At 38.0% G+C, this 19,773-nt stretch overlaps 1 protein-coding gene across 1 annotated transcript in view; it reads right to left on the bottom strand.

Moving 5' to 3' along the window:
- Positions 1-1,768: 1,768 nt before the first annotated feature.
- The window catches only part of wsb1 (WD repeat and SOCS box containing 1), a 32,244-nt gene continuing 14,239 nt past the window's right edge, over positions 1,769-19,773 (bottom strand). The window contains exons 6-9 of the mRNA XM_057838455.1: positions 19,027-19,199; positions 14,968-15,081; positions 11,422-11,529; positions 1,769-4,455 (exon numbers count right to left, since the gene is read on the bottom strand). Coding sequence (XP_057694438.1) covers positions 4,293-4,455; positions 11,422-11,529; positions 14,968-15,081; positions 19,027-19,199 — 558 coding nt within the window. The 3' untranslated portion in view covers positions 1,769-4,292. The remainder of the gene's footprint in view (positions 4,456-11,421; positions 11,530-14,967; positions 15,082-19,026; positions 19,200-19,773) is intronic.

Raw genomic sequence — 19,773 nt, 5'->3', positions numbered from 1 at the left:
CAGCGAAGAGCAGTCCCATTTAGGTCCTTGTTTGTGTGTAATATAATGTAATGTAATGAGAGAGAGTTCACTGCTACACTCAGGTTGGGTTGCTGAATTAATAATATTACGAAACGTCGAGTTAGATTGTCTTTTCTTCATCAGAGGTGAGTAAATGAAGCCAATTGTATTGTTTGTATTCTTTGTTGATGAGACGTTACTTCTTAGCACGGTGCACTACGCTAGTTAGCGATTATGCTAATCGGTGTCTTACATAAGTGTCCGTTTGTATTGTGCTTTGGAGAAGTATTTTGGCACGAGTTACTGTTAGATAGTAAAGTTGTCTCATTTCTTTTAATAAAGAAACCTCCCACATAAACCCATTAGTATAACAGCTTAGTCTCCTTTTAACACAAACTCCCCTTCAAACTGTAAATTGTCATACAAGAGAGTGTGCTTTGAAATTGGATTTGGATTGTATTTATGCACAACTGTTTGATTAAGAAAACTGAGTCATTACAGTGTGCCTCCTTCATTTGATTGTTTAGTTTGTTTAAAGAAAATAAATGACTCATTGACACAATTTATATCTGCGCTTTGCCCACAAGAAAAAAAAAAGTTAATCGTTAGCACTTTTTTTGTTTTGTTTTTGAATGAACAGTACTTTGGTCTAATTTGTGTATCATAATTTTTAGACTATATACTTTTTCCTCTTATTTTGAATCCTGTGGTTTATAGTCTAGTGCGGCATATCTGTTGATTTATTTGGGTTGATAGCTAACACTTTATTTGACAGCGGCGTCATAATCATAACATGACACTATCATGTGAATTAATGAATGCTCATGACAAATGTCATTAAGTGTCACCCAGTAAATTTTGTGACTAACTCATGACAGTGCCGTGTAATAATTATGACAGTCCTATGGCGTCACTGTCAAATAAAGTGTTACCAAATACCATAAGTAGCAATTCATGAAACAACTGGAAGAGTAACTGAAGAAATAACTAAACACGGAAAAGGAATTTTGATCGTTATTTACATCTGAAGTGCTGCAATGCATGCAAGGAGGCATGTTGGACGACAAGTGTTGACAGCAGTGTCATTAGTCTTATGACCTGATGAGTCTTATGAGGCAGCTGTTAAATAGTGTGTTACTGGTTAATATCTTTTGGTGTGAATATCCCATAACAGTGAGAACAGCTGCGGCTTATATTCCAATGCGGCTTATAAATGAACAAATGCGGTTTTCATGTCAACTTTGGTGGGCGGCGGCTCATAGTCAGGTACGCCTTAAGAGTCGGAAAATTACGGTACTTAGACATTTCGTTTTATACTCAGCACCTTTATTAAAAACAAGTTTTATGTACTTAACAGTTGTTGTTGGTTACAGTAGTCAGGAAGCTGTAATAAAATATTTTTGCAGGAAGTTGTCATTCATTTTGTTTTCAATGTTACTTACAACATGCCTAAATACACTTTGTTAAATTGCGAATTGAAAAAGTGACATTTAACCAATTAATCGTTTATTTAAAAGTAATCATTTAGTACAGCCCTAGTTTTTCACCAGTCTCAATTCATGCATGTTGCATTTAAAAGTAAAAGGTAGTCTTAAATCTTCATGTATAACAGCAATAGCATTAGATTTAAAGACTTGTCAAAACAACAAAACTGGACTTCTTCTGGAAGAAACCAGGTCTGCTCACCCACACTCACTCTGGTTGCTCTTCATTGAATATTAGCATAGTACTGATTCATGTCAACCAAAAATGAGACGCTGATCAAATATATTGTCAAAAAGCCTTTATTCAAACTACAAAAAAAGTACACTACCTTAAAATGGCAGGTTACATTCAGTTGATAACTTTTGCAATTCATACTGCATCAATCTTCTTCTGTACATGTACCTTCACGCTGGGTAATGCAACCTTCAGCTGCTGACAACTTATTGCTCAGAAGAATCTGACAGCTGCTCGGCACTGATTTGCTGACATTAACACTAAACAGTCTCACTTTCCCTTCAGATTCTCTCATACACATACAGTACAACTGGAACTCGACAAATGGAGCATTGCAAAGCATGACTGGATTGTGCATATTCCTAATCACGCAAACTTGCATCTAGCGAGACCGCATTTAGACTCGTAGAATTTCCAATGATTTATTTCCACGTAGGATGGACATGAAGTAGCAAAAAGATTGAGCTTTAACTTGACTCGCTTATAAACTTTCACATTTATTGAAAACAAAACAAACCAACAAAATAATAAGTTCATATTGATAAGATTACATTTTTTGTATGTACTGTACATTATATACCTCAGAGTTGAGTATAAAAGATTTTACACAAGTTGACAGCTAAGCGCAAGAGGTGCTTTGGTTTTCATTAGAGGTTATTCAAACACTGATTGCCATTGGAGGGCAGGAAAAGAACACTTATTTCAGAGTCAGTTTGCACGGTGAAAGTGCTACACTTGCTTTGAACACAGTTGGAAGAGATTGGCGCTCGGACAAAGATGATAAACAAACATGACTGGGGAAAAGTAAACCTATTTTGTTTGTAAAGGAGTTGCTCAGAGAAAGAAGCGGTTAGTGTTTACACCTTTTAATTTGAAAAGTATATCCCATAAATCGGCTTTTTTTGGGAGATTCAGAATAACAAAAATTATTCTTCACCATTGTATACAGCTCAATCCAAATAACATTCTTGAACAGCAGAGAAAGCATACAAGTTTACCTTGCAAGGGCAATTAATCATTTGAGCTATCAGACGCAAATTTATGTATAAATTATGTCAATTGCTTGTGCTGCTGTTTTTTTTTTTTTTTTTTTTTACTATTTGCAATTCTTTTTATAGCTCAATCTGAGGTCAACTAGCCCCCATTTTGACTAAAAATGGCGTCAATCGTTTATGCTCGTTTATGCTGCATAAAATTTTGTTGCCGTCATTTTTGAGATATTAATTTTGAGTGATGACATCACGCAGCACCCCCATTTAATGAGACATGGACCCAAAATGGTGCCATTGGTTTATTCTACATTTGTGCTTGATTGTGCTGTAAAATTGTCGTTTATGATGCTATCCTTTTAGAGATATTAATTTCAAGTTATGACGTCACTCGTAGCTTTTCCGTATTCAACTCCCGTGGCTGATGGAGCGTACCTACTCTCTCAATAACGGAGGGGTGTCTCAACAACGAGCGCAAACGTAGCACAAACAAATGGCACCTCTTCAGGTCCATTGGCAGTAAATTTTGCTGCATCCCCCACATCACTCGAAATCAATATCTCAAGCTTTTGCATTTGCGCTAGTTGTTGGAACACCCTCCTGTTATTGAGAGAGTTGGTACGCTGTGTCAGCCATTACGGAGAGGTCACGATTGACGTCTCTACTCCAAATTAATATCTCAATATCTATAAAATGATTGCGGCACAAACAAAATTTTTTACAGCAATAAATGGGGGGGCTGCGTGACATCGACACTCGAAATTAATATCTCGATACCTTAAAAATGATAGCAGCACAAACAAAACTTTTCACAAAACAAACAAACACTAACGTTGCACAAATGATTGACATTTTTATATAAATTCACGTCTGAAGGGGAGCAAACTTCACGGAGGTATTTTTTAAAAACTATCGGCAATCCCTTGAAGATGAGCCGCCAAAACAGGTGAACGGAACCCACGCGGAATCCCACATCCACAATTATTATGACAATGACTTCTAACACACAGCAATTGTAAAGTGTTCAATTTTACAGCATTTCGTATCCGATACGATGGAAGCCAGTAAATTCCTGCAAGCTGTAAAATGGACCCAGATGCTAGTGTTCAAGAATGATATGCTCTTATTTCTGATGCGAGCTCACCCATGTGCAAACAGAAAAGTCGCCATTTCAACCGTGCATCACGGCAAGGCTCCTTGTACTAAGTGCAACAGCCATTTCAAGTCAGAGGAAAAGATGAAGACTGTTCAAGTGAGCCTGAGTCAGAAAGGAGAAGCTGAATACTCATTGATGAAGGAGACAAATATACAGAAGGAAAAAAGTTGACCTTAAAGGCACCGGTGGCGCGTTGGCCCCAGCGCCCCGTCGTATTAGACGCGATTACAAAAATAAATATATACAAAATAACATCCTACTCTGTGACAATGTGCTGCAAATTTGAGATGATGTTATTCAAATGGCAAACTGCATCCTCTCAACTTTCACAGATCTTGAAGAGTTCTCTGAAAACACAGAGACAAAGTGATTCATTCTCAGCTAACCGGCAGGCTGCGTGGGCGGCCAGCGGGAAAATCAGAGGAAAATCAGATGACTTTGTAGGCCAGGTAGTCACGGAGCGGCTTGGGAATGGCCAACGACTCCACCTGCTGCGTGGTCATCACCCGCCGAAGAGCCATCCTGCACAAATGCTGCAAGCTAGCAGTGCTACGAGGACACTCCCAAAAGTGCACACCGCCGTCACGAGTCCTAGAAATCACAAACAAAAAATTGTGACATAAACAAACCTTTCTAGACCAGATGTGGAACGTTTTGGGCTCGAAACATGAATATAAATGCAGTTTGTTTAGGTTGGAAATGCTTTTTACTGTCATGACCTGTCATGATAAATTTTAGTGGGTGCTAGTGATGTAACGAGGTGCGCAGTCTTCGAAGCGTGTGCTGAGTAATTAGGTGACGTTTCCGCGAAGTGCGTACCGAGGCCCGCTTCATTTAGAGGAGGTTCCGAAAACGATGACGTCCGAAGCCTCGCTGGCCAGCTGTACTACGTGATTGCTTCAGGGAGTGCTTTAGATTTTGCCGTGCGGTTTGACGACTCGCTACAGTAAATTATCACCTCTGGTCTGTCTGGATTCAAAATGTGGGTGTTTGAACTGTTTTGGAGAGTGAAAGGTTTAGGAGTGAGGAGAGAAGGATTAGTACAGTAATTGATAGAAAGAGTGAGAAAGAATGTACAGTCTGTATGATTTATACATTACTTTATGAATGCTACTTATATTATTAATAATTTTTTCATATTTCAAACTATAACGTTCTAATGATAGTATATGCATTTATAGGGTTTTATGTACATGTAACCCAGTACAGAAATTATAAAGCCATTTTATTTTGAAAGTGCAATTATTTTGTAAAAGGAAATAGTTGTTGTTTTACGCTTTACTTTTTCTCGTGTGAGTTCACATGTGAGGATAATAGTTTTTTAATTGGTCCGATTAACATGATCCCGCCCTCTCGAGATATTGTCTCGAAGGTTATTTTCCGTTCTTTTCCGCTTGGATGTCTAGGAGGAAGGACGTAGTGAACTTCCTTGGCGCTCGGAACCAATAAGTCAGCCTTGTTGAAATAAAATAATTTACTCAACGCTGAAATAAGGCCGTTTGAACAACTTATAAGAAGGAAATTACATTTCCTTGGTGAGTGTTGACAAAATGAAAGGAAAATGGTGCAGACATTCATCATTGCTAATTTGAAAATATCATTTTGAACTTATAGTGTATGTGAACCGGAGGATTGGAGCCTGCGTCCACCCAAGTTCACATTAAAAGAAAAACTTCATCTTGGTGAGTTTTGTTCTCACTAAGTTGGCTAAATGCTAGGCGCGAAGCTAGCGAAATGCTAATGCTAATCGCGACGCTAACACGAAGCTAGCGAAATGCTAACGCTAAGCTAGCGCGACTCCAACGTTAGCAATCAGGGAAAAACTTTGGATTCAATGAAGAATTGTTTGTTGTGTTATGTTGTAGCATAGAATGATGTAACCATTGTGTTAAGATGATGATGTTATGTTGCATTTGAATGGCAGATGCATAAGCATTAACTTTGATTTGGATATGATTGAAATATGTGAATATTACTGGTTCAATGTAATATTTAGACAAGGGAAAAAAAGCTATAGCTATTGAAAAGATTCACTTAGTGATAAAAAGGCTGTGTACAATAATTTAATTATTGTTATGCAGGCTGGGTTTTTTGTTTCCTCCTTTTGTTCCTTTCATTGGATGTGGATGAAGAGTTCGAAACTGGATAAAGACTTTTCCAACAGATGAAGATGGCGAGCTTATGCCCGGAAACCAACTGATCTGAATTTAGACGGACTGTCTGGTTTGAATTTTTGTTTATTTTATTGTATATATTTGTGTATATATTGCCGGCTTAAATGTGTAAATAGTTTGTCGTATTAATATAATTTATTTGTTACTCATCTCGACTCCAGTTATTTCAGTTACTAAACATTATTTTCCTTATTGTAATCTCCGAGAACCTAGTTCTCAGCCCAAATACAATTGCATTCACAACAGAACCCCGTCATCTCGAATCGGGGGTTACATATATTTATATTACATAGACACACAAAAAATTATATTAAAAATGCGTTGGGGGCGTTACAATACTTGACGTTTTTCCACTTTACGCAGTCGGTTATGGTGCCCATTAACAGCGATAAGTGAAGGATATCGCTCTATATACAGTATATGTGATACTCTGTACATTTGATTTGATGTGTTCAAACAAAATTTTCTTAATTCCTAACATACACACAAACAAACAAAAAACCAGTAGTTACTCGTGTGGTTGAGACAACTGACTGTTCAAACACTTCACCAGTAGGTGGTCCCATGCTCACATGAAGCTTTGAGAAATGAACCCTTTCTCAAACCATTTGGCTGAAATGGTTCAATGCCTCACGAGGCTTCATCTCACCATCGCTAGTGGGCACTATATTGTCTCATAAATTATTGCTAATTAGAGGTCAACCAATATGGGATTTTTAAATGCTGATGCAGATATCTAAAAAAAAAATTAAGAGCCGACTGCCAAAATCCAAAGCCGATTTTGTAAGCCGATATATATGTATTTTTTAAGCACGTAGATCAGGGGTGTCAAACCGATTCCACAAAGGGCTGCAGTGGGCTTTGTGCCAACAGATCCAACACAGGCAGTTCAACCAATGAGGTTTCTGGGAAAACAAGCAGCACCTGACTGCAATCAACTGATTACACTTGTCAGACACCAGATAGGTGAAAAGGTATTACTGACAGATCGGTGAAAAGGTATTAATCTCGTTTGGTTAGAATGAAATCCAGCACCTACTGCGATCCTTTGAGGACTGGTTTGACAACCCTGACGTAGATTATGAAAGGCAATTTCTTAAATTTAAAAAAAAAAAAGTTTTTTTGATGATGACCTGAGGGGAATAATTGGAAAGGATTAATTCAGGCTTTTGCAACCAAACCAACAAACGCAACATTTTTATGATTATTATATTTTAAATTTTCAGCCTCATTAGCAAATGCTGTAAACCAGTTTTTTATGTTGGAAGTGTCACCTTTTAACTGCAAAGATTGCATTTTGGAAGAGACTTCCATTGGATGATAGGCTAAAGTGGTTAGTAAAACTATACATTACCTTTCGCCATTAGCCACAATGTAGCAATGCTTACGCCGTACAATATGTATGTGTTTTCTTATTTTTTCTGCATGAATTTTACGCAAATGCGCGCATGCAACCAGCGATAAATCACAGCCAGGAAAGTTACCGGCGTCATTTTATTTAGCATGTGATTAACTGACCTACTGCATATCTATACAGGCTGACTTTTTATCCTGAAAGGACATTACCTAATCGGAACTTATGATGATGCAAGCAAAAGCCAATTCTCAAAATTAAACAGTGACCCAAATGATTGGTTACGTGCTAAGCATAACTATGTTTATCAATCCAATTGCATTATGGGGCTAGGATCAGATTATAAAGGTTTAAAAAAAAAAAAAAAAAAAAAAAAAAGATTCTGAGCTATATCATGATATTACGTTACCCAATTCTCATATCGATTCAAAATCCGTCTATCGATACACACACATGTACTTTGGGCAGAAATAAACAATAGTGTAGAGCTGTCCCGACTAGTCGACATGGTCGACGTCATCGATGACGTAAATCCGTCGACGAGCACAACATCCCGTCGACGGCTAATGAAGGGTTAAAAAAATATATGCGTGGAAAGTTCAGAATGTCGCACGCTTGGTATGCAAGCGGGGAAAGCGGCATAAAGCCAAAAAAGCGCACCAGAGTCCAAAACATTGACTTATTTTTAAAGAAACAAAGGAGGGTACACTGTTGTGTCCTGTCTCTTCAATGCCAAGCTTGGCTGCACGTCGGCCGTGAATCATAACGACAGGACATTGTAAGTCCGTCTAACTAACTAATGACATGTTTTATTGAAGTTGCTAAGCCTGTCGCGATATGCAATAAGTCCATTTATCGCGTGGTAAATAAAAATGAGGGCGGTCATTTTCATGGTTGCGTTTTATCGCTGCGCGCGCGTGTGTGCGTGCGTACATTTGTGCATGCGTGCTGATGGTTTTCTCTCATCAACACGCTGTAGAATTAAAGTTCAGACATACAAAATAGGAAAACACATCTATATTAAACACTATATATGTTAGCATTGCTACTTTGAGTTGAATGGGGAAAAAAGACGACCTACTTTAGCCGGCTATAAAACAGGCAGCCTTCTCCAAAACTTGCAGTTAAAAGGTGACACTTCAAACATGAAAAATCGCTGGTTAACAGCATTTGCAAAAGGAAAAAAAATCTATTCCTGACAACACATGCAATGACAAAAAGTGCTTTTTTGCGGAGTGTAAAGCTTAAATTAGCGGTTTAGCGAACTTACTTCCGGTGAACATTTCAAAATAAAAGCATGTAATGTACGTCATATACGTAAATAACGATTTCTGGCGTTAATCTCACATACTTCAGATTCTACACTAAGAATACCTTTAAAATGACACCCTTTATGAAAATTCTGATTGGCAATGAATAATTATAATACTATTATATATAGTACTACAGTATACTATAATATTAATGCTAGGTATTTTTTTAAGAATTGTTTTGAATCATTTTGGAAAGGTGAAGTCAGTGTTCTGAATCTGTTTACATTCCATTCTTTTGCACAAGTTAATTCTATCAGCATTTGAACTCATTGTTTATTTGTGATTTATAATTGTTATTTATTTGTTTATTTGTACTTTAATCAAGAATTTAAGTGTTCCAAAATGTTTTTGTAAATTGACAAGCATAAAAAAAAATAAAAAAAAAAATAAAAAAAAAAAAAATCATTGCTAAATTAGTAAAAAAAAAAAAAAAAAAAAAAAATCAAAAAAATTATAAGATTAGTCGACTAATCGGGAGAAAATTAGTCGTTTGGGACAGCCCTACAATAGTGACTGCACTTCTACTCTCATCAACTATATGGCAGTGCGCAGCTGATATGCCTTGCAATTTGCTGAAGTAACATCTCGCGCGAGTTATCACGGGTGGCTTCTTTACACTATAGTCTCGCGGGGCTTGGCGCCACGGAGCAAACGTTTAAACTAGGCTTGGGAATCTCTGGCATAAAGCCGATTCGATATGTATCTAGATACACAGGTTACGATTCGATACAGTGTAAGAACGACACGGTTCGATAGAGTGAAAACAACACGATAGAAAATATTTGTTGTGTTTGTACAGTATTTTAAACATATAAAAAGACCACATTTGTAATATAGCAAAATTAAAAAACAAAATTTCATACCAATTTTATGTTTTATTTTTTTAAGAAAAAAAAAAAAAAAGGCTTACTATATGACCATCATTTTGTTGGATGGGATTGATAATAAAACTCCAGTGACAGACAACAATAAAGTGCAGTAATTCAATTACTGTATTTCCTGGTGTTTTTAACACAAAAGGTAAGTAATTTAAGTGCAGACTTTCAACGTAAACATCTTACAAATTAATTATATGCAGCAGCTCTAGAAAAAAAAAAAAGAATTAAACCTGCTAGTGTTATCATAAATAAATAATAAATTATGCTTTACGACTGGTATAATTGGGGGAATAAAAACATGGTATTTTAGACAGGTCAATAATCATTACTTTAACCTAATACACAGCAAATTCATTCACTTATGCCTGTGCTTCCTCATTTTATATTCCTCATCACTGTCCATATCTTTTTTGAAGGAGAGATTTTTCTTGAGAAAGATCAATTAATCCACATTTTCATTTTTAAGTAGACAGCGTTTCGTGGAAACAATATGCCGCCCTTTTCACCATTGTAGTGGGTTATTTTTCAGGGTTAAAAACTCACGATTTCCGTACCGCTCCACACTTCACACAAGCAGTGTCCCATGCAAACAGATCTGGCTACCTTCATCACTTCAAAGTCCGACTTTTGTTTTCTGGGTGCGTTGAAAATCAGTCGCTGCACGTCGCTGGCGTCGGGTGATCACACTGTCCATTGTTTTAGCATGTTGCTTCGTTACCACTACTAGTTTCATTTTGGGCTGTGAAGAAAATGCTACGGAGCGTGCGTTGCAGTGGTTTCGTTAGCTCTCGCGTTGTTATGACACGCGCATAACGATCGGGTAATGACTGCGACAAGTAGCTGTTCTGCCGAAATGCATGGGAAGTTAAGGCAACCACGACTGTGAGTAGTGCTTGTCCATATTATATTATGCGTGCTGTGTCGATCTTAGTGCGCTGTGTGGTGAATGACACAAGCACAGCATGTGAAGTAAAAGCTAAATTATTATCATACTACGCAATACATTGAACTAGGCATTAGAAACTGACTCTTGTGCTCACGATAGCCGAATTCTATCTCTACTATCGGTTCATTTAATTTTTAATGGCTAATGACTGTCGAATGGTAACTTTAATATCGATACATCTGTATCTCTCACCTGTAAAACCGGATATCCGGTCGTATCGGTTTATCATTCTCAAGCTTAGTTTAAACATGGCGGAGATGAGATGCACGATGCCCCAAAGCACCTTTAAAAGTCTGAAATTTTCATTTTGGCTTTTACTGCAAAAACAGACAAGAGCCACGCCATATTCAAGCTGTGCAATGCTAAAGTGAAATACGGCAGAAACACCAAGTTATTTTTAGTCTTTCGGCCCTGTGGCGTTTGCTATACCTGGATGCTCAAGCTAATGTTTTGACCTGCAATTTTTTGTTTTAAATAACTTCACAAACTCAGTGATAAACTCCAATTCAAGGCAGGAGAAAATAGCTTGTTTTTCTGTTCATTAGTCGTTTTGTAGAACATCCTAGAATGATTTGAGGGGTCCGATTGGAATCGGATATGCCTAAGCTTTGCTTGGCGATGTGTCATAGTGTTTGTTCAAATAATATTGCCGTTGGCTAGTCTTCACAATTTATAATTTGTTTAATGTGTTAAGTTGAAATGTTAATGCTAAATAAATATTTTCGAAATGGATTTCTTCTTTGCGACATTTTTGAAGAAAATCATTTTCGTAATAACTGGCATATTTGCTTTTGGTGTTTGGGTTTTCAATCTGTTATTTTTAGTCATGGCCATGTGACCTAGTGTGCAAAAAAACAGCTGCTACTTGCTCGTAAAAATGTCAAAATCTTACCCAGCAGCAAGGACACTTCCTTCAGGAGAGAAGGCACAGCAAAGGCCATTGGAGAGCGAGGCGATGGCCTCAGGAGCTCTTTCTTCAATACTCCAGAAACGAACCAGTCTAAAGAGAGTAAAGAAACCAGCTTTTTACAGCGCATACTCACATGACAGCGGTCAGTGTATCTTCAACAAATAACCTGTATACAGCCCCGAGTCCAGAGGTATGGACTATGAATTTTTAGCAGTAGTGTAGTCAATAAAATCAAATACACTTCATTTAGCCCTAAATCATCAAAAAGGTTTCTCAGACAAACACCAGTTAACAAACAGTGAACAATAAAATGTTACTGAAATAAAAAATAAAACCAAGTAGCTTGAGAGAGAACGGGGAAAACTTTTTTTTTTTTTTTTACTGTCATTTGGAACACTAAGCCTACGTTCACACGACACCCAGTGTTAACTGTCGAATTTAGATTTTTTTCAAATCTCAAATGTAGGCTTAAAAAAAAAAAATCTGATATCTTTGCAATATGAATGTAAATCTGTATGAAACCAAACAATACATCACCAACAATAAATTTGTCATAACTGCTGACAAAATAAAATACAGACGCCATTTTGCAAAGATGGGCGATGGCGCAGAAAATACCTTTTCCGTCTTAGTGCTACATGTTAGTACGAGTTATAATAATTTGATATTAAAACCCCTCTTAATTTTTTCGTTTCAATAAAATTTGTAAAATTTTAAACCAAAAAATTGACTAATTGGCCGTCATTATTATTGTTGGCGTTGCAGGGCGTTGACATCACATGGGCTCGCTGCCGGACTTCCACAGTGTCACTCGAACTACATAAACATGTCGTCGGTTCTGCCCTTCCAATCTGAACCCAAACTTAATATTAATGAGAAGGATAGCCCTGTCGATATTTCACAAAACGAGCAGCAAAAGCAAAATGAACATCAAAAATGGGATGAGAGGAGTAGCTTACATGTGTCAAGTTCGCTAGTGACAGGTAGCACTCCTGCTCTAGTGACGGAGCAGGACAGTGATGTGAAAAACTGTTTGCAGATCTTCATGGTAAACTATTGTGTGATCCAACTTATTCCAATATTATTGTAACGTAACTATTTTGTAACGTAACAATTTTTTTTTTTTTTTTAACTAATTTAGCAATGAAATTTTTGTTGATGCTTATTTCACAAAAACATTTTGGAACACTTAAATTCATTATTAAAGTATAAATAAACATAAATAACAATAATAAATCACAAATAAACAATGAGGTCAAATGCTGATAGCATTAACTAGTAGAGGTGAGAATCTTTGGGTACCTAACAATTCGATTACGATTCAGAGGCTCCGGTTTGATTATAAATCGATTATTGATGTCACCCACCCCCGCCCCGTTTTAATGTTTTGTACATTAGTTCCAAAATAGTTTAAAAATCCTATAAGGCTAAACCAAACTAATATTTAAGTATCGAGTTAATAGTTAAAAACATTAAATAAAATACTCAAGTCCCCATTCTGTATCAGCAGCTTTAAACTACATTCAATTGATTCAATGATGTGAATCAACCATTAAAGTTGATAAAATTGCTCCTGGTATTCCATAATTTCCCTTCTGTCTACTTATAACATGTCAAAGTTTTAAAACTTTTTATTATTTAAAGATAGATTCAAGTCAAGATTTTGCTGATTTAGGAGTATTTCAGATAAAAAGTTAATTAGGTTCACTACAACAGAGCCTTCTAGAGAAGTCTACTGCTTTAAGATGGCGGCTGTTTACAACGTGGCAACTACTAAACAGCAAGCCTGTCGTTTCGCATCTAGTTTTTTTTATTTTTTTTTTATATGTTCTAACACCGCCGTCGTCTGTCATTTAGCATCTAGTTCTTCAAATATGTGATATCTACTATAGCCGTATGTGGCCATATGTTTGTAGCAACTAGCAACTGTGCGTTGTTTGAACCAGCTGTCGGCTGCAGTCAGGAATTTTTGTTTTTTTATCTAGCGGCATGAGTTGAACATGATATTTGCTCTCGGTCCGTTCCTCATTGCATCCTGAAGACCGCGCTTACTGTGTTTTAGTTCTGCTTTACCTGTATATTTCAATAATCGAAATTTGGATGTTTGTGAATCGTTCTCGAATCTTCCACGGCCGAATCACGAATAATCTAAGAATCGGAAATTTCACACGCCTCTATTAACTAGTGCAAAAGAATGGAATGTAAACAGATTCAGAATACTGACTTCGCCTTTCCAACATGATTCAAAACAACAACAACAAAAAAAACCTTGCATTATAATATCCTACTATATATAATAGTATTATAACAATTATAATAATTATTCATTGCCAATCAGATTTTTCATAAAGGGTGTCATTTTAAAGCTATTCTTAGTGTTGAATCTGGATTCTGAAGTATGTGGGATTAACGACGGAAATCGTTATTTATATGACGAACAAGACGCGCTTTTATTTTGAAATGTTCACCAGAAGTACGTTCGCTAAACTGCTAACCGTAAGCTTTACACCCTGCAAAAAAAAAAAGCCATTTTCGTCATTGAATGTGGTGTCAGTAATAGAATTTTTCCCCTATTTTTTTCATTTGCAAATGCTGTTTACCAGCTATTTTTTATGTTGGAAGTGTCACCTTCCAACCGCAAGTTTGCGTTTTGGAGAAGACTGCAAATGTTTTATAGCACGCTAAAGTGGGTTGTCTTTTTTCACCATCAGCCTCAATGTCGCAATGCTAACGTTTACAGCGTTCTCTCCTTTTTAGTCCACTTTCCACATTTGTGTCTCATTCTTCTACCTAGTTTACTCACAATCATCACATTGAATTATAATTCAAAATGTCTCCTTAACTTTCCTGCTGAGGGACAAAAAGAGAATTATTTTCCCCCTCCCCATGCATTATTTCTGGGAATTCCCCTGCAAAACAACATTTCAGTGCTGGGTCAGCCAGCAGTGAGCTTGATAAATGACTACATAGCGATAGCCATGTGACTCATCTGGACAACTTAGGCACAGTGTAGCTGCTCTGTGCACTAAAGTACCATTGAAGAACGAGGACATTGACAAACAGCAAACAGTGGATGTTTTCAGAAACTCATTACATGAAAATAGGAAGGCCATCGCTACAGGAAGGACGCAAACAAAAGCTTTGTTGATAAGATAGTCACTCAGAAGCCTTCAGTTCTCCGTCAGCTCACTTGAGACATTCTATGTAGTACTGAATATAGCACGTACACTTATTATCTAAATTGCATTTACGCTGGCAGCAGCCATAAAAACACAACACAGCACAGAATGTTCAACTAACTGTCAACAATTTTCTTTTGAATGGCGATTAACACGTATCTTACACGTAGGAAAAACAAGTTCAGAAATTGCTGCCAGGAAAGAAAAGCTGCTGATAAAACATTAACAGGGTCATGGAACATTTCGCACCACTAACCAAAGTGGACACGAAATGCAGGAAGCAGAGACTCCAAAGGTCACTGACGGTCAAATGGCTGTTTTGTTCTTGTTATAAGAATGAATTTCTTACCTGTCATCAGTAATGCTGGCAATGTGGCGGCCGTCGGGACAGAAACTCACAGAGCGCACCCAGCGGTCATTCGACCCTCCAGCAAAAATAGGTGATGGTGGAGGAAAGAGGTGGCTGCAGAAGGAGGAACACAATTAAACTAAAATACTATATATAAAATGTAGTGTGCAGAGATCCCTCGCCAACTCGCGCTTCAAAATTTGCAGTTTTGTTATTCATAGGGTTTTACAAAGTATGTAAAAAATAAAATTAAGAAATATGTTGTTTCATTTTGATGGGTGAGAATGTTTTCAACGAAACAATGTTCATGACTCCGGAGCTATTTACATATCTACGGGTACTAATCCGAGGCGCGTGATTGGTTCCTGGTGCGAGATTGACACATGACAAAGCCAATGACCACCATCGAAGTCGTCCCTGGTATGACCGACACGCCCCAGGCCGCCAAGAATCCATCCATCTTCAACCGCTTATCCGAAGTCGGGTCGCAGAGGCAGCAGTTTCAGCAGGGAGCCCCACTTCCCATTCCCTAGCCACGTTGACTAGCTCTGACTGGGGGATTCCGAGGTGCTCCCAGGCCAGTGTCAAGATAATATTCCTCCACCTGGTCCTAGGCCCAGAGGTCTCCTTCCAGCTGGACGTGTCAGGAACAACTCCCTAGGGAGGCGTCCTGGTGGCATCTGCACCAGATGCCCGAACCACCTTAATTGTCTCTTTTCTACGCAAAGGAGTAGCGACTCGACTGAGTCTTTAAGGGAGACGCCAGCCATCCGCCTGAGTAAACCCATTTTGGCCGGTTGTACCCGCGATCTTGTTCTTTTGGTCATGACCATAGGTGAGTGTAGGAACGAAGATCGAACGGGGGATGTAGCGCGTTGCCTCTCGGCTAAGCTCCCTCTTCGTTGCATGAGTGCGATAAAGTGACTGCACTACTGCTCCAGCCGCCCCGATTCGCTGTCCAATCTCACACTCCATTGTTCCCTCACTCGCGAACAAGACCCAGAGATACTTGAAGTCCTTCACTCGAGGCAGGACCTCATTCACTACAATCCACCAGTTTCCTGCAGAGAATCATGGCCTCAGATGAGGAGGTACTGGCCCTCATCCCCGCCGGTTCACACTCTGCAGCAAACTGGTCCAGTGAGTGCTGCAGTTCAGAGGCTGATGATGCAAAGAGGATTTCCACCACGGTGTTCGAGGGTTACCACCTCTTGAGGCACCTAAGGCCTTAAGACCACAGCTCTCAGGTGCAGCTTCAGCAACGGAAACCACTAAGGTTCAATGTCCTCAGCCTCCACAGGAATGTAAGAGAAGCTCCTTCAGAGCTGGGAGTTGAAGATCGTATGGTCTGTCCAGATCTGACCACCAATAAGAGTGCCTTTATCCTGTGGGCTGATTAGCTGCGCACATCGTAGCCTCGCCCTGCCAATTACTTCGTTTTATCTCGTCTTACGCGAGGATTTGAAAAACATAACCTCAAGGCTCAATTTTAGTGAGGCTTTTCAGCATTTTTACAAGCTTAGAGAGCACCCAAAGCCCATTCCAAAACCTCCACAACATGAGGGGGAATTTAAACCTTTTTTAACCCAAAAATTGGGCACTCCATCTTGCCAAAGACCTCCAGGACTATTTTACCAGCTTTTAGACGCCCAAAGCCTGCTACAAACCTCCAACAACTTTTACCCACAAATGGAGCACCGCTAAACACGTCCACGGCTTCTGAAGAGATATTAAGCGGTACTTTTTTACCTGCTTCGACAGCACCCAAAGCAGGCTACAAACCTCCAACATCTCTAAGAGAGTTTTAACTATTTTTACTTGTAAATTTGTATGCTCATGAGTGGACCGCCATGACATCCAGGAGGTGTGCCAGGTTTCCCCCACGGATCACATAATGACTGCATAGTGACAGCAAATTACTGTAAATAGATTTAAATACCGTACTTTACAGTATATGTGAAGTATACAATATGTAAATACATGTAAATAATTTTTTGTAAATTTTCTTTGAGCGAGTAGCGGAGCAAATCTTACTTCGTGGTTTTTCACTTTGGCTTTTCTGGTCCACATTAACCGCGAAAAATGAGGGATTACTGTATTACCTTTATTTTGTCAACATATAGACTAAAGGTGTGACAATATATCGAACATGTGATATATCGCGATATTTTGTAGCCAAAGAGGTTGTCAATATGCTATCACTAAGAATCGATATATCGTTTTAAAAAGGTCTCACAGTTTAAAAAAAAAAAAAAAAACTTCCTGTAGAGCATTTACAGGTTACATCCTCTTGATTTTGAGTCAATTCCTATACATTTGGGGACATTCTTGAGTCAATTCCTTTTTAGTAATCAAAATCAACAAGAAAGTGACCTGTAAATGCCCTAAAAATCAACAGAAAGTGACCAATAAGTGCCCCAATCCGATCACATGACTAAAATATGAATAACTAGGGATGTCCCGATTTTTGCACCAAAGTCCGAGTCACCTGATATTGAGAATTTTGCCGATACCCGATCCCGATCAATTTTTTGAACACAAGTTCCAAAAATGTTACAGTATTGTACTGTTTAAAGTACTTCCTCGTCCACTTTTTCCAGGAGTGTTGTGGAGTATAAAACGTATATATTTTTGTTCCTTTAAGCCAGGGGTCGGCAACCCAAAACGTTGAAAGAGCCATATTGGACAAAAACATATGTCTGGAACTGCAAAAAATATAAAAACCTTGCATGAGCCTTATAATGAAGGCAACACATCCTGTATGTATCAGTATTAGCTATATTACCCTACTATCAAAATGACTAAGTTGGCTAAAAATACATGATGAGGCTTTATGATTTAATGTTTATTTTCCCTGCCGTGCATCCAATGCACCACGTGACTACTCTGTTGTATGATGCCAGCGCAAGTTTAACTTCATTACAATTAATAGTTTCATTGCTTTTATCAAATTAAAGAAATGCAATAAAGAAATCAGATTTTTGATGTCATTTTTATTTTGAGATTTCGAAAAACAACAAAATGGAACTTGCATAACATGTCTGGTATCTGGGCATTTCTTTGATTTTCTGTATTATCTCAGTTTTGTTTTTGAAGTCTGCAATAGGTGTTCTGGTGTATTGATGAATGTCTCCTTCATGTACTCACCATCTGTTTTCCACGCTTAATTATATCCCGGGTTGCAACAAAGCTTCTTAAATCTATTTTTGCGCTCATTTATGTTCTTCAGAAGTAATGCAATGTCACTTTTTCTCTCACTCCTATCTGGGTACTTGGCTGCAAATGTAGCATGCCTTCCCTGGAAATGTCTTTCCATGTTACTCTTTTTGTTATTTGACAACTTCTCGCCACAGATTAAACGTTCAGGCAGTCCTTCCCCATTGGCAATGAATGCAAATGATTCGGTCCAAGGAACGCTGAATCCACCGTTGTCCACAGTTATTTTTCTCTTTCGAATCCATTGCCCATCACACAGCGGCCGGTTTGTTTACAATAGCCACCTGCCTAGCATCCCGCCCTGCTGATAGATACGTGTGTCGCAGGATATGACCCAAATTTTTCGTTGACAGAAATGTTGAAATTTAATATTTGTTCTACCCATTTTTACAGCATTCGAAAACATTAAGAATGTTTTTGTCATTTTTGTCCTCCTAAAGAAACCATATCAAAACAAAAAAATCCATCATCTTTTTCCATTTTCAAATATTTTTGAAAATGCACCCGGGAGCCACTAGGGCAGCCCTAAAGAGCCGCATGCGGCACTTAAAACACGGGTTGCTGACCCTCGCTTTAGGCAATGCCATTGTATTTCTGGTTTATTTTGTTACTTTTCAGCCTTTAAAAAACAAAAATATATATGTTTCTTTAAAAATTAAAAACCTGATCCTTTTCACCTTACTCAGATCCTCTGGAAAATGGCCTAATTGGCCCCATTTCCGATCACGTGATCGGATCGGGGACATCCCTATGAATAACGCTGTATTTTTGTCCAAAAGATCGAAACTAAGAGGACTGCTGAAAACTAATTTATTGAGGATTTGGGAACCACGCAAGTCTTACCCTAGCTCAAGAAGGATGGTGGCCTTGTGGTGATCCCAGACAATGACCCGTGTGTCATAAGAGGCAGTGGCCAACAGTGCCCCATCTGGTGAAAACTCACAAGACACCACGTCATTGTGGTGGCCCTCCAACTTCCGGATTAACGTGTATTTATCCATGTTCCATAAGAACACCTGCAAAGTGAAGAACGGTATGTTAAAATCAACGGAATGATGAAATTATTTAGCTTTGATATCATACTTCTAGCATTACTGTCTGCACATTAAGTGTTTAACAATTAAATAAAAAGGAGATTAATAGAATTAGATGATGCTCTGTGACAATGCATGTTTAGATCTAAAACAAAGCAAATAAAAGTGCACATGCTACACAAAAAAAGCAAAGCTAATGTCAAAATGCAACATTCCTACAAAACAGTCACATTTTTTGCTGAAATTATTTACATATTTCAAATAAACAGTATTTTAAGTAGTGTCAAACTACATGGACCTTTAACTATATACATAAATATTGAAAAAACTACATATGACTAAATAAATACTTCTATTTTTTTAACAACAACAACAAAAAAAAAAAGAGAAAATAAAACAAGTAGTAACTTAAGGTAACATAATGTTACTCCACTGGTTTCCCCTTTCAGAGTTTTAGTTCTCTCTGTTTACAATAGGCTCGCACCTCCGGCAGAAGCCTACGAAGAGAGACAGATACTGCAAGAGAAAAGAATATTTTATGGCCAAAGGGTTGACA

Source organism: Corythoichthys intestinalis, chromosome 6 (assembly GCF_030265065.1).
Source record: "Corythoichthys intestinalis isolate RoL2023-P3 chromosome 6, ASM3026506v1, whole genome shotgun sequence".
NCBI lineage: Eukaryota > Metazoa > Chordata > Actinopteri > Syngnathiformes > Syngnathidae > Corythoichthys > Corythoichthys intestinalis.
This window is presented reverse-complemented; position numbering and strand designations above follow the sequence as displayed.